Genomic DNA, 13730 nt, shown 5'->3' with positions numbered 1-13730 from the left:
TGGGGAATCCAGAACTAGGGTTGTATTCCCTGGAATTTAGAAGATTAAGGGGTGATTTGATTGAAGTTTTCAAGATATTAAAGAGGAACAGATAGGGTAGATAGAGATAAACTTTTCCACTGGTTGGGGAGTCTAGGACTAGGGGGCATAGTCTAAAAACTAGAGCCAGACCTTTCAGGAGTGAAGCTAGGAAACACTTCTACACACAAAGGGTGGTAGAAGTTTGGAACTCTCTTCTGCAAATGGCAATTGATGCGAGATTGAAGGTATTATGTATAACCAAAGGTATTAAGGGATATGGTCCAAAGGCAAGTTTATGGAGCTGGTTTACAGATCAGCTCAGCTCATTGACTGGCAGAACAGGCACGAGGGGTTAAATGGCCTACTCCTGTTGGGGAGGGGTTAAACTAATAAGGCAGGGGGATGGGAACCTATGCAGGGAGACAGAGGGGTGACCAAGGCTGGGAACTCAACATCCAGGGGTAGTCAACATTCAGGGAGGATAGACAGAAAGGAAAAGGAGGTGGGGTAGTGTTGTTGATTCAAGAGGAAATTAATGTAATAGTAAGGAAGGACATTAGATTGGATGATGTGGAATCTGTATGGGTAGAGCTGCAGAATATCAAAGGGCAGAAAACACTAGTGGGAGTTGTGTACAGACCACCAAACAGTAGTAGTGAGGTTGGGGACAGCATCAAACAAGAAATTAGGGATGCATGTAATAAAGGTACAGCAGTTATCATGGACGACTTTAATTTACATATAGATTGGGCTAACCAAACTGGTAGCAATATGCTGGAGGAGGATTTCCTGGAGTGTATTAGGGATGGTTTTCTTGACCAATATGTCGAGGAACCAACTAGAGGGTGGCCATCCTAGACTGGGTGATGTGTAATGAGGAAAGGACTAATTAGCAATCTTGTTGTGCAAGGCCCCTTGGGGAAGAGAGTGACAATAACATGGTAGAATTCTTTATTAAGATGGAGAGTGACACAATTAATTCAGAAACTAGGGTCCTGAACTTAAGGAAATGTGACTTCGATGGTATGAGACATGAATTGGCTAGAATAGACTGGCAATTGATACTTAAAGGGTTGACGATGGATAGGCAACGGCAGACATTTAAAGATCACATGGATGAACTTCAACAATTGTACAACCCTGTCTGGAGTAAAAATAAAATGGGGAAGGTGGCTCAACTGTGGCTAACAAGGGAAATTAGGGATAGTGTTAAATCCAAGGAAGAGGCATATAAATTGGCCAGAAAAAGCAGCAAACCTGAGGACTGGGAGAAATTTAGAATTCGGCAAAGGAGGACAAAGGGTTTAATTAGGAGGGGGAAAATAGGTTACGAGAGGAAGCTAGCTGGGAACATAAAAACTGACTGCAAAAGCTTCTATAGATATGTGAAAACAAACAGATCCCTTGCAGTCAGAATCAGGTGAATTTATAATGGGGAACAAAAAATGGCAGACCAATTGAACAAATACTTTGGTTCTGTCTTCATGAAGGAAGACACAAATAACCTTCCGGAAATACTAGGGGACCGAGGGTCTAGCGAGAAGCAGGAACTGAAGGAAATCCTTATTAGTCAGGAAATTGTGTTAGGGAAATTGATGGGATTGAAGGCCGATAAATCTCCAGGGCCTGATAGTCTGCATCCCAGAGTACATAAGGAAGTGGCCCTAGAAATAGTGGATGCATTGGTGATCATTTGCCAACAGTCTATCGACTCTGGATCAGTTCCTATGGATTGGAGGGTAGCTAAACGCAACACTTTTTTTTAAAAAAAGGAGGGAGAGAGAAAACGGGGAATTATAGACCGGTTAGCCTGACATCAGTAGTGGGGAAAATGTTGGAATCAATTATTAAAGATGAAAAATCAGCGCATTTGGAAAGCAGTGACAGGATCGGTCCAAGACAGCATGGATTTATGAAAGGGAAATCATGCTTGACAAAGCTTCCAGTTTTTTGAGGATGTAACTAGCAGAGTGGACAAGGGAGAACCAGTGGATGTGGTGTATTTGGACTTTCAAAAGGCTTTTGACAAGGTCCCACACAAGAGATTAGTGTGCATAATTAAAGCACATAGTATTGGGAGTAATCTACTGACGTGGATAGAGAACTGGTTGGCAGACAGGAAGCAGACAGTCGGGATAAACGGGTCCTTTTCAGAATGGTAGACAGTGACTAGTGGGGGGCTGCACAGCTCAGTGCTGGGACCCCAGCTATGTACAATATACATCAATGATATAAATGAAGGGATTGAGTGTAATATCTCCAAGTTTGCAGATGACACTAAGCTGGGTGGCAGTGTGAGCTGTGAGGAGGATATTAAGAGGCTGCAGGGTGACTTGGTTAGGCGAGTGGGCAAATACATGGCAGATGTAGTATAATGTGGATAAATGTGAGGTTATCCACTTTGGTGGCAAGAACAGGATGGCAGATTATCTGAATGGCAGTAGATTAAGAAACGGGGAGGTGCAATGAGACCTGGGTGTCATGGTACATCAGCCATTGAAAGTTGACATGCAGGCGGTGAAGGCAAATGGCATGTTGGCCTTCATAGCTAGGGGATTTGAGTATAGGAGCAGGGAGGTCTTACTGCAATTGTACAGGGTCTTGATGAGGCCTCACCTGGAATAGTGTGTTCAGTTTTGGTCTCCTAATCTGAGGAAGGACGTTCTTGCTATTGAGGGAGTGCAGCGAAGATTCACCAGACTGATTCCCAGGATGGCAGGACTGACATATGAGGAGAGACTGGATCGACTAGGCTTGTATTCACTAGAGTTTAGAAGAATGAGAGGGGATCTCATAGAAACATAAAATTCTGACGGGACTGGACAGGTTAGATGCAGGAAGAATGTTCCCGATGTTATGGAAGTCCAGAACCAGGGAACACAGTCTTAGGATAAGGGATAAGCCATTTAGGATCGAGATGAGGAGAGGCTTCTTCACTCAGAGTTGGTAACCTGTGGAATTCTTTACCGCAGAGAGTTGTTGATGCCAGTTCATTGGATATATTCCAGAGGGAGTTAGATATGGCCCTTACGGCTAAAGGGATCAAGGGGTATGGAGAGAAAGCGGGAAAGGAGTACTGAGGTGAATGATCAGTCATGATCTTATTGAATGGTGGTGCAGGCTAGAAGGGCCGAATGGCCTACTCCTGCACATATTTTCTATGCTTTTATGTTGCTAGAGTTGGTGGTGAGGTAGAGTTGGGTGCTGTCAGCGAACATATGGAACATGGCATCCTGTTTTCAAATGATGCGGCTGAAGGCCAGCATGTAGATGAGAAGGAGACGCGGGTCAAAAACTACCTGAGCTTTGGTCTATTGATTTATGAATAATTTTATCTGCTGGAGTAAAGTCCTATCCAATTATCCACCAACATTCTAGAAATGAATAATTTAAATAGAATTTAAATCTTAAATCAAACTTCAAGGGCAATCTACAAGCTGGCACCATGCAGCACCCACAAATACACCCCCTCATATCTCACTAGACATGCACACTTCCCCCACTCCCTCAGAGCCACACACTCCCAGCCCCCCCACTCCCTCTCTGAACCACACACCACCGCCGCCACCCCTCCCCACGATACCCTCACACTGAGCCCCCAACTCCAACCCACCCCTCACAATGAGCACCACACTCCCCCCACCGCTCACGCTGCCCTACACTCCTCCTCCTCCCACATTGAGTCCCATACCTAGCCACGCACATTCACCTCATGCTTTCCCATTCCCAGAGCTCCACATTCACCGCACCCCCTCAGAGCCTCAAATGCCCAATTGAGCTCCACATTCAGCCTCCCTTTCCCCCTCCCCTCCAGAGCCCCGCACTCAGCCTCCCTTTCCCTCTCCCCTCCAGAGCCCCGCACTCAGCCTCCCTTTCCCCCTCCCCTCCAGTGCCCCGCACTCAGCCTCCCTTTCCCCCTCCCCTCCCCTCCAGTGCCCCGCACTCAGCCTCCCTTTCCCCCTCCCCTCCCGAGCCCCGCACTCAGCCTCCCTTTCCCCCTCCCCTCCCCTCCAGAGCCCCGCACTCAGCCTCCCTTTCCCCCTCCCCTCCCCTCCCCTCCAGAGCCCCGCACTCAGCCTCCCTTTCCCCCTCCCCTCCAGAGCCCCGCACTCAGCCTCCCTTTCCCCCTCCCCTCCAGAGCCCCGCACTCAGCCTCCCTTTCCCCCTCCAGAGCCTCACATTCCCCACCCACCGACCGCGGGCCAAGGTGGCTCCTTACATTTGACCAGCTCGTTGTTGTAGGTCTGCAGCACGGCCCCCTGCTGGGTCATCGCTCCCGGCGCCGGGCTGATCGCTCCCGAAGTCGGTGTTTCCCGCTGCTGAAGTGAGCTTCCCTTCTCCAGCCTCGGTCTCCCAGTAACCAACAAACCGCTCAAAATGCTCCGTCATCAACCTGCGACAGCTGGGCGCACGGATACTACGTAGCTGCTTGGCTCCAGCTTGCTGTCATAGCAACAACATCTTTATTGTTTTCGATCCTGAGATTCCCTCGGTTACTTACCCCGACTCTAACCGAGAATCACTATAGCCATCACGATAATAGTGCCTGTCAGGATGAGAACTCGGAACACTTCGGTGCGTAGAAATGAACCTCCCAATCGGCCATTTAAAGTTGCACGCATGCGTAGTGCGGCTCCCTGGGCTCGAGTGTTGTGCACAGACGCAGTCCCGCTACCTGAGCTCGAGTGTTAGTGCGCAGACGCAATCCCGCGCCCTGGGCCGAGTGTTGTGCGCAGGAACAGTCCGGCTTGCTGGGCCTGAGTGTTGTGCGCAGGCGCAACTCCTGGCGGCGTGCGATGGCGGCGGTTGAGGCGGAGGGATGTGAGCTTGGGCTATCGGCCGCTTGGAGCCGCCTGAGCGCCGGGCTGGTTCCGCTCACCGCACTCGGACTGGTAACCAGGGGTCACTCTCACACCGGGACCCTGACCCGGGGGAACCATCGTTTAACTGTCAGGATGGCGGCGGATGGGTGGAGGGGAGACCGATGAATCCCCGGGGGGTGGGTGGGAGTCTGAAGGGGGTGGTGAGATGGGGAAAGGGGCACTGGTATGGGGCACTAGTGGTGCGGATGGGATGGGGAAGGTGGAGATGTGATGTGGAATGGTGTGAGGGGCTGTAGATTTGACAGGGAAGATGAGAGTGGGAGAGTGAGAGTATGATGAGAAAAAAGGTGAGGGTTTGATGGGGCAGAGGGTCGGAGTATGATAGAAACATAGAAAATAGGTGCAGGAGGAGGCCATTCAGCCCTTCGAGCCTGCACCACCATTCAATATGATCATTGCTGATCATGCAACTTTAGTACCCCATTCCTGCTTTCTCTCCAGATCCCTTAATCCCTTTATCTGCAAGGGCCACATCTAACTCCCTTTTGAATATATCTAACGAACTGCACTCAACAACTTTCTGTGGTAAAGAATTCCACAGGTTCACAATTCTCTGAGTGAAGAAGCTTCTCCTCATCTGGTCCTAAATGGCTTACCCCTTATCCTTAGAAACATAGAAAATAGGTGCAGGAGTAGGCCATTCGGCCCTTCTAGCCTGCACCGCCACTCAATGAGTTCATGGCTGAACATGCGACTTCAGTACCCCATTCCTGCTTTCTCGCAATACCCCTTGATCCCCTTAGTAGTAAGGACTTCATCTAACTCCTTTTTGAATATATTTAGTGAATTGGCCTCAACAACTTTTTGTGGTAGAGAATTCCACAGGTTCACCGCTCTCTGGGTGAAGAAGTTTCTCCTCATCTCGGTTCTAAATGGCTTACCCCTTATCCTTAGAATGTGACCCCTGGTTCTGGACTTCCCCAACATTGGGAACATTCTTCCTGCATCTAACCTGTCTAAACCCATCAGAATTTTAAACGTTTCTATGAGGTCCCCTCTCATTCTTCTGAATTCCAGTGAATACAAGTCCAGTTGATCCAGTCTTTCTTGATAGGTCAGTCCCGCCATCCCGGGAATCAGTCTGGTGAACCTTCGCTGCACTCCCTCAATAGCAAGAATGTCCTTCCTCAGGTTAGGAGATCAAAACTGTATACAATACTCCAGGTGTGGCCTCACCAAGGCCCTGTACAACTGTAGCAACACCTCCCTGCCCCTATACTCAAATCCCCTCGCTATGAAGGCCAACATGCCATTTACTTTCTTAACCGCCTGCTGTACCTGCATGCCAACCTTCAATGACTGATGTATCATGACATCCAGGTCTCGTTGCACCTCCCCTTTTCCTAATCTGTCACCATTCAGATAATAGTCTGTCTCTCTGTTTTTACCACCAAAGTGGATAACCTCACATTTATCCACATTATACTTCATCTGCCATGCATTTGCCCACTCACCTAACCTATCCAAGTCGCTCTGCAGCCTCATAGCATCCTCCTCGCAGCTCACACTGCCACCCAACTTAGTGTCATCTGCAAATTTGGAGATACTACATTTAATCCCCTCGTCTAAATCATTAATGTACAGTGTAAACAGCTGGGGCCCCAGCACAGAACCTTGCGGTACCCCACTAGTCACTGCCTGCCATTCTGAAAAGTCCCCATTTACTCCTACTCTTTGCATCCTGTCTGACAACCAGTTCTCAATCCATGTCAGCACACTACCCCAATCCCATGTGCTTTAACTTTGCACATTACTCTCTTGTGTGGGACCTTGTCGAAAGCCTTCTAAAAGTCCAAATATACCACATCAACTGGTTCTCCCTTGTCCACTCTACTGGAAACATCCTCAAAAAATTTCAGAAGATTTGTCAAGCATGATTTCCCTTTCACAAATCCATGCTGACTTGGACCTATCATGTCACCTCTTTCCAAATGCGCTGCTATGACATCCTTAATAATTGATTCCATCGTTTTACCCACTACCGATGTCAGGCTGACCGGTGTATAATTCCCTGTTTTCTCTCTCCCTCCTTTTGTGACCCCTGGATCTGGACTTCCCCAACATTGGGAACATTCTTCCTGCATCTAACCTGTCCAATCCTGTCAGAATTTTATATGTTTCTAAGAGATCCCCTCTCATTCTTCTAAATTCCAGTGAATATAAGCCTAGTCGATCCAGTCTTTCTTCATATGTCAGTCCTGTCATCCCGGGAATCAGTCTGGTGAACCTTCGCTGCACTCCCTCAATAGCAAGAATGTCCTTCCTCAGATTAGGAGACCAAAACTGTACACAATATTCAAGGTGTGGCCTCACCGAAGCCCTGTACAACTCCAATAAGACCTCCCTGCTCCTATACCCAAATCCTCTCGTTATGAAGGCCAACATGCCATTTGCCGCCTTCACCGCCTGCTGTACCTGCATGCCAACTTTGAATGACTGATGTACCATGACACCCACTCATTGCACCTCCCCTATTCCTAATCTATGTCACCATTGAGATAATATTCTGCCTTCCTGTTTTTGCCCACAAAGTGGATAACCTCACATTTATCTACATTATACTGCATCTGCCATGCATTTGCCCACTCACCTAACCTGTCCAAGTCACCCTGCAGCCTCTCAACATCCTACTCACAGCTCACACTGCCACCCAGCTTAATGTCGTCTGCAAACTTAGAGATATTACATTCAATTCCTTTGTCTAAATCATTAATTTATATTGTAAATAGCTGGGGTCCCAGCACTGAACCTTGCGGTACCCCACTAGTCACTGCCTGCCATTCTGAAAAGGACCCGTTTATTCCTACTCTTTGCTTCCTGTCTGCCAACCAGTTCTCTATTCACGTCAGTACATTACTCCCAATACTATGTGCTTTAATTATGCACACTAATCTCTTGTGTGGGACCTTGTCAAAAGCCTTTTGAAAGTCCAAATACACCACATCCACTGGTTCTCCCTTGTCCACTCTACTAGTTACATCCTCAAAAAATTCTAGAAGATTTGTCAAGCAGGATTTTCCTTTCATAAATCCATGCTGACTTGGACTGATGCTATCACTGCTTTCCAAATACATCTTTAATAATTGATTCCAACATTTTCCCCACTACTACCAGGCTAACCGGTCTGTAATTCCCTGTTTTCTCTCTCCCTTTTTAAATAGTGGGGTTACATTAGCTACCCTCTAATCCAGAGGAACTGATTCAGAGTCTATAGAATGTTGGAAAATGACCACCAATGCATCCATTCTTTCTAGGGCCACTTCCTTAAGTACTCTGGGATGCAGACTATCAGGCCCTGGGGATTTATCGGCCTTCAATCCCATCATGATGGGCAGAGAGTGGGGGTATGATGTGAGCAGAGAATGGGAAAGTGACGGGGGCAGAGAGTGGGGATATGAAAGGGGAAGAGAGTAGAGGTATGTTGGGGGCAGAGAAACGTTTTTTTGAAATGGCAAATTTATTTAGCTTTATTCCTTCTCTGACTTAATGGATGATCTCTGCTCTATAAACTGAGAGGTGTCCATTGCAAGGCGGCACCATTACTATTTATTCCCTTCTTAATGTATGCTGACAGTGAAAGGAGGCATATTCCACGAGGTGTACTTCCTCTGTCATGAAACTTATTTGATTTGGGTACATTTGAGTTTTCTGCCTTTAAGATTCAAATAGCAGTCACAACCGTGCAAAATGACCATTTTAATCACTTCAACCAGTGTAAACCTGAAGCAAAAATGTAGCCTTGATCTGGTTCTAATGGTGGAATGTGGAGAGGAGCAGTAAAAATATGAATTGATTGTGTTTAGAAATGTATTTTGTATTTGTTTTTCAGGAAGCTTCTGGTTTGGGAAGCCGTGGTGAGTTTGTGGAGGATGAGCTTCGTGCTGCGCTGGAGATTTTGCGGCACTATGGTTTGCACGCTGTGGTGGTAGAGTGGTTCATGGAGGTGTTGCAGGTGGATCTCCAGAAGAAGATTGCAGCAGAATTCTGGGACTTCCTCACACAAAGAGAGAACATGGTTTCGGAGCAACAGCGCTCAAAGCTCCTGTACGATGTCTTCTGTATGCTGGATCAGAGGCTAGCACCCTATCTGCGCAGCCTGAAACATTTGGAGACCTGGATAGAGGCAGGATTGATTAACAGTGTTGGACCTGGGACACTGAAGGACAAAGTCTACAACATGGTTAAAGCTGTGCTATTCTTCTCGACTGTTCAACCCTTCCAGGAGATTATACACGAGTTTTACACGCGTGCTTTCAGTATCTATGTACACCGAGACAAGAGCCTGCGGTATGGAGATAGCATGAGTGAAGAGGAAGATGAGAGTGCTGTGGATGATATGGAAGTGCTGACCTGTGCAGGCTGTAGTGCAGAGAAAGAGCAGTGCTGGTGTGCCACTGCAATGGAGCAATTTGCACAAGTCAATCACGTATTGTAAGTAACATAGTTTCTATCCATTGTTTTAGCAGTTTGCCAGTTGCGGCCTTTACTAAACCCCCACCCAAACACCCATGGTTGTTGATGGTTGACATTCTAATATAGACTTTGTAGAAATGCCACAATCTGAGCAAATCAATGTAACAATGTAATAACGGCATAGGAGTTTTCAGTAGATTACAAAACCTGTTGTGTTTTTGTACAGTTTGAGAGGTTTTCTGTGAAGAAACATTTTAAAAGAGAAGTAAAAGGCTTGGCTTCATCATTCGAAGCTTCCCTAGGTGCTTGAAAAAGATGTGGTATTTTCCCCTCAGTGCTGCGCATCTTTCTGATGATGATGGATCTGCAACATCAGGTCTTGACGAGTGGGTCGGAGGCAGAGGTGTGTGAGAACGGTTCTGGGTATCGCACACCTTCCAATTTTCCACTTCCTAGTTCATCTCCGATACGAGAGCCTAGCCATGCCTGTTTGGTGCTTCTCTGAGATTGGGAGCTCCCAAGTTGTGGTGAATGTTCTGCCAATTGTAAAACTGCATATTATACTTCCAAACGACACCTCCAAACCTCTTATAAAATGCAATTTCTTCTAAAATGCTGGGTGAATACAGATGAATACAGTATAATTTGTCATATTTAACACATACATTCTTTGGCACTGTTAGAAATGTCAGTTTCCCGGTACAAAGGTTTAGTTTTGCGAGCAAGAAAAAATAGTAAGGTTTAAAGTAAGGTTGCTATGCTGTCGATCTGGCACTAGATGGCAGTCGAGTGTTTTGTAAATACTATTTTCTATGATTTTTGCAAAATATGCTGAAGATTTCTGGGGCAGATGGTCTGTGTTGTCTTAGTCTAATATTTGAGATAGTGTGCTTCATCCAGTGGTGATCGAACTCGCCGATTGTAATAAATGAATGAGAACAATAGGCAGCCCTAAATAAAAAGAGAAATACTTGCATTTATATAGCGCCTTTCATGGCCTCCATAGCGCTTTACAGCCAATGAAGCACTTTTAAAATGAAGGAAACTGCTATAATGTAAGCGACACGGCAGCCAATTTGCTCCCACAAACTACAATGAAATAAATGACCAGATAATCTATTTTAGCTGTTGGTTTATGGATAAATATTGGAGGAATTCAGCGAGTCGCCGTCCACAGTACGAGGCGACAGCCTGTTCCAGAGGTCCACTATTCTCTGGGAAAAGAACCACCTCCTGACGTCGAACCTAGATCTGGCTTTAAACAACTTAAAATTGTGACCCCCGGTCCTCCATAATCTATTTCGTTGGAATAAACTCAACTGAAACACAGTCTATTCCTTTCATCATTTTATAAACCACAATCAGATCCCCCCCTAAGACTTTTCCGCTCTAAAGTGTAGAGTCCCAATTCTTAGCCTATCTTGATAACTACGATGCTTTAAACTGGAAATTAGTCTAGTGGCCCCCTCGGCACTCTTTACAATGCCTCAATATCACCCACCATGTGAGGAGACCAAAACTGGATCCAAGTGAGACCTGACCAAGATCTTGTACAAGGACAAAACAATATTCAATTGTCTTGTACTCAATTGTCCTATGTATGGACCCTTATATCCTATTTGCTCTGGCTATTGCTTCACTGCATTGCTCTTGCACCTTTCGCAAACTAGAATGCTCAAATCTCTTTCTTTTCTCCACCTTCTTTAATATGTTTCCCTGAGGGGTGTATGAATATTGAGCATTTACCCTGCCCACATGCATAACACTGCACGTATCCAATTCAAACATCACTTGGCTGTCACGAGCCCAATCTCTCAACACATTAAGATCTGCCTGAAGCAGTCGGACAAGCATCATATCAGCAATGTGCATCTTAAACACGAGAAATGTGTTTTGATCTCACATTTTGGTCTCAGTTTTCACCGAGCCCGATTTCTGGCATACTTGCCCGAGTTGTGGCGCTTCATTACGTCAGTAGATGCGCCAGGAAAAAATCTTCGTAGTTTCCCCGACGTTTGGCCCCTACTCTGCAGCTGCGAGGCGTGGCCACTCGCCTCGGGGGGTGGAGCCTGCGGTCTGCATTGAAAAAAGGTGCTGCATGCGCGGTGGAAAAAAGTGACGTTCCTGACATCTCTGAAATGGCCCGCATGCGCAGTAGCGCTCCGAACTGTATAATACAAGTCAGAGGAGGAAGTGTTCTGGTCAGAGTCACCAAGAAACAAGAAAGACATTCAAGCATTGGAGGCAGTGCAGGGGTCAGCCACAAGGCAAAGCTAATGTCAAAGCTCTGAATGTTGCCTTCCTGGTCTGCTGCGGTGAGTACAACCCCCCCCGAGCCTCTCCGGTGCCTTCCTGCCGCTCGCTGTGTGGTCCCCGCCTGATTCCAGCCAGTTCGCTCCCTCCCTGGGAACTCAACATCCAGGGATATTCAACATTTAGGAAGGATAGACAGAAAGGAAAAGGAGGCGGGATGGCATTGCTGGTTAAGGAGGAAATTAATGCAATAGTAAGAAAGGACATTAACTTGGATGATGTGGAATCTGTATGGGTGGAGCTGCGGAAAACCAAGGGGCAGAAAACGCTAGTGGGAGTTGTGTACAGGCCTCCAAACAATAGTAGTAAGGTTGGGGACAGCATCAAACAAGAAATTAGGGATGCATGCAATAAAGGTACAGCAGTTATCATGGGTGACTTTAATCTACATATTGATTGGGCTAACCAAACTGGTAGCAATGCAGTGGGGGAGGATTTCCTGGAGTGTATTAGGGATGGTTTTCTAGACCAATATGTCGAGGAACCAACCAGGGAGCTGGCCATCCTGGGTGATGTGTAATGAGAAAGGACTAATTAGCAATCTTGTTGTGCGAGGCCCCTTGGGGAAGAGTGACCATAATATGGTAGAATTCTTTATTAGGATGGAGAGTGACACAGTTAATTCAGAAACTAGGGTCCTGAACTTAAGGAAAGGTAACTTCGATGGTTTGAGGCGTGAATTGGCTAGAATAGACTGGCAAATGATACTAAAAGGGTTGATGGTGGATAGGCAATGGCAAACATTTAAAGATCACATGGATGAACTCCAGCAATTGTACATCCCTGTCTGGAGTAAAAATAAAACTGGGAAGGTGGCTCAACTGTGGCTAACAAGGGAAATTAAAGATAGTGTTAAATCCAAGGAAGAGGCATATAAATTGGCCAGATAAAGCAGCAGACCTGAGGACTGGGAGAAATTTAGAATTCAGCAGAGGGACAAAGGGTTTAATTAAGAGGGGGAAAATAGAGTATGAGAAGAAGCTTGCCGGGAACATAAAAACTGATTGCAAAAGCTTCTATAGATATGGGACGAGAAAAAGGTTAGTGAAGACAAAAGTAGGTCCCTTACAGTCGGACTCAGGTGAATTTATAATGGGGAACAAAGAAATGGCAGACCAGTTGGAACAAATACTTTGGTTCTGTCTTCACGAAGGAAGACACAAATAACCTTCCGGAAGTACTAGGGGACCGAGGGTCTAGTGAGAAGGAGGAACTAAAGGATATCCTTATTAGGCGGGAAATTGTGTTGGGGAAATTGATGGGATTGAAGGCCGATAAATCCCCAGGGCCTGATAGTCTGCATCCCAGAGTACTTAAAGAAGTGGCCCGAGAAATAGTGGATGCATTAGTGATCATTTTCCAACAGTCTAGCGACTGGAGGGTAGCTAATGTAACACCACTTTTTAAAAAGGGAGAGAAAGAGAAAGCAGGTAATTATAAACCGAGTAGCCTGACATCAGTGGTGGGGAAAATGTTGGAATCAATTATTAAGGATGAAATAGCAGCACATTTGGAAAGCAGAGATAGGATCGGTCCAAGTCAGCATGGATTTATGAAGGGGAAATCATGCTTGACAAATCTTCTGGAATTTTTTGAGGATGTAACTAATAGAGTGGACAAGGGAGAACCAGTGGATGTGGTGTATTTGGACTTTCAAAAGGCTTTTGACAAGATCCCACACAAGAGATTGGTGTGCAAAATCAAAGCACATGATATTGGGGGTAATATACTGACGTGGATAGAGAACTGGTTGGCAGACAGGAAGCAGAGAGCCTTTTCAGAATGGCAGGCAGTGACTAGTGGAGTGCCGCAGGGCTCAGTGCTGGGACCCCAGCTCTTTACAATATCCATCAATGATTTGGATGAAGGAATTGAGTTTAATATCTCCAAGTTTGCAGATGACACTAAACTGGGTGGCGGTGTGAGCTGTGAGGGGGACGCTAAGAGGCTGCAGGGTGACTTAGACAGGTTAGGTGAGTGGGCAAATGCATGCAGATGCAGTATAATGTGAATAAATGTGAGGTTATCCACTTTGGGGACAAAAACACAAGGCAGAATATTATCTGAATGGCGGCAGATTAGGAAAAGAGGAGGTGCAAT

General features: G+C 46.2%; 2 protein-coding genes across 5 annotated transcripts in view; one reads left to right on the top strand and one right to left on the bottom strand.

Annotated features, from left to right (window-relative positions):
• The window catches only part of ssna1 (Sjogren syndrome nuclear autoantigen 1), a 30927-nt gene extending 26276 nt beyond the window's left edge, over positions 1 to 4651 (bottom strand). Inside the window, exon 1 of the mRNA XM_070862966.1 lies at positions 4241 to 4651. Within this exon, the coding sequence (XP_070719067.1) occupies positions 4241 to 4292 (52 nt within the window). The 5' untranslated portion in view covers positions 4293 to 4651. The remainder of the gene's footprint in view (positions 1 to 4240) is intronic.
• A 126-nt stretch (positions 4652 to 4777) lies between these two features.
• The window catches only part of anapc2 (anaphase promoting complex subunit 2), an 80568-nt gene continuing 71615 nt past the window's right edge, over positions 4778 to 13730 (top strand). For 3 of the 4 annotated variants that reach the window (XR_011588032.1, XR_011588031.1, XM_070862965.1), the window contains exons 1-2: positions 4778 to 4913; positions 8734 to 9335. Coding sequence is in view for 2 of the 4 variants with exons in the window: in XM_070862965.1 (XP_070719066.1) it covers positions 4818 to 4913; positions 8734 to 9335 (698 nt within the window). In the remaining 2 variants the exon portion in view is untranslated. The remainder of the gene's footprint in view (positions 4914 to 8733; positions 9336 to 13730) is intronic. The other variant, XM_070862964.1, reaches the window with a different exon arrangement.

Source organism: Pristiophorus japonicus, chromosome 20 (genome assembly GCF_044704955.1).
Source record: "Pristiophorus japonicus isolate sPriJap1 chromosome 20, sPriJap1.hap1, whole genome shotgun sequence".
Lineage (NCBI taxonomy): Eukaryota > Metazoa > Chordata > Chondrichthyes > Pristiophoridae > Pristiophorus > Pristiophorus japonicus.
The sequence above is the reverse complement of the archived record's forward strand: the minus strand, read 5'-3'. Positions and strand labels throughout refer to the sequence as shown.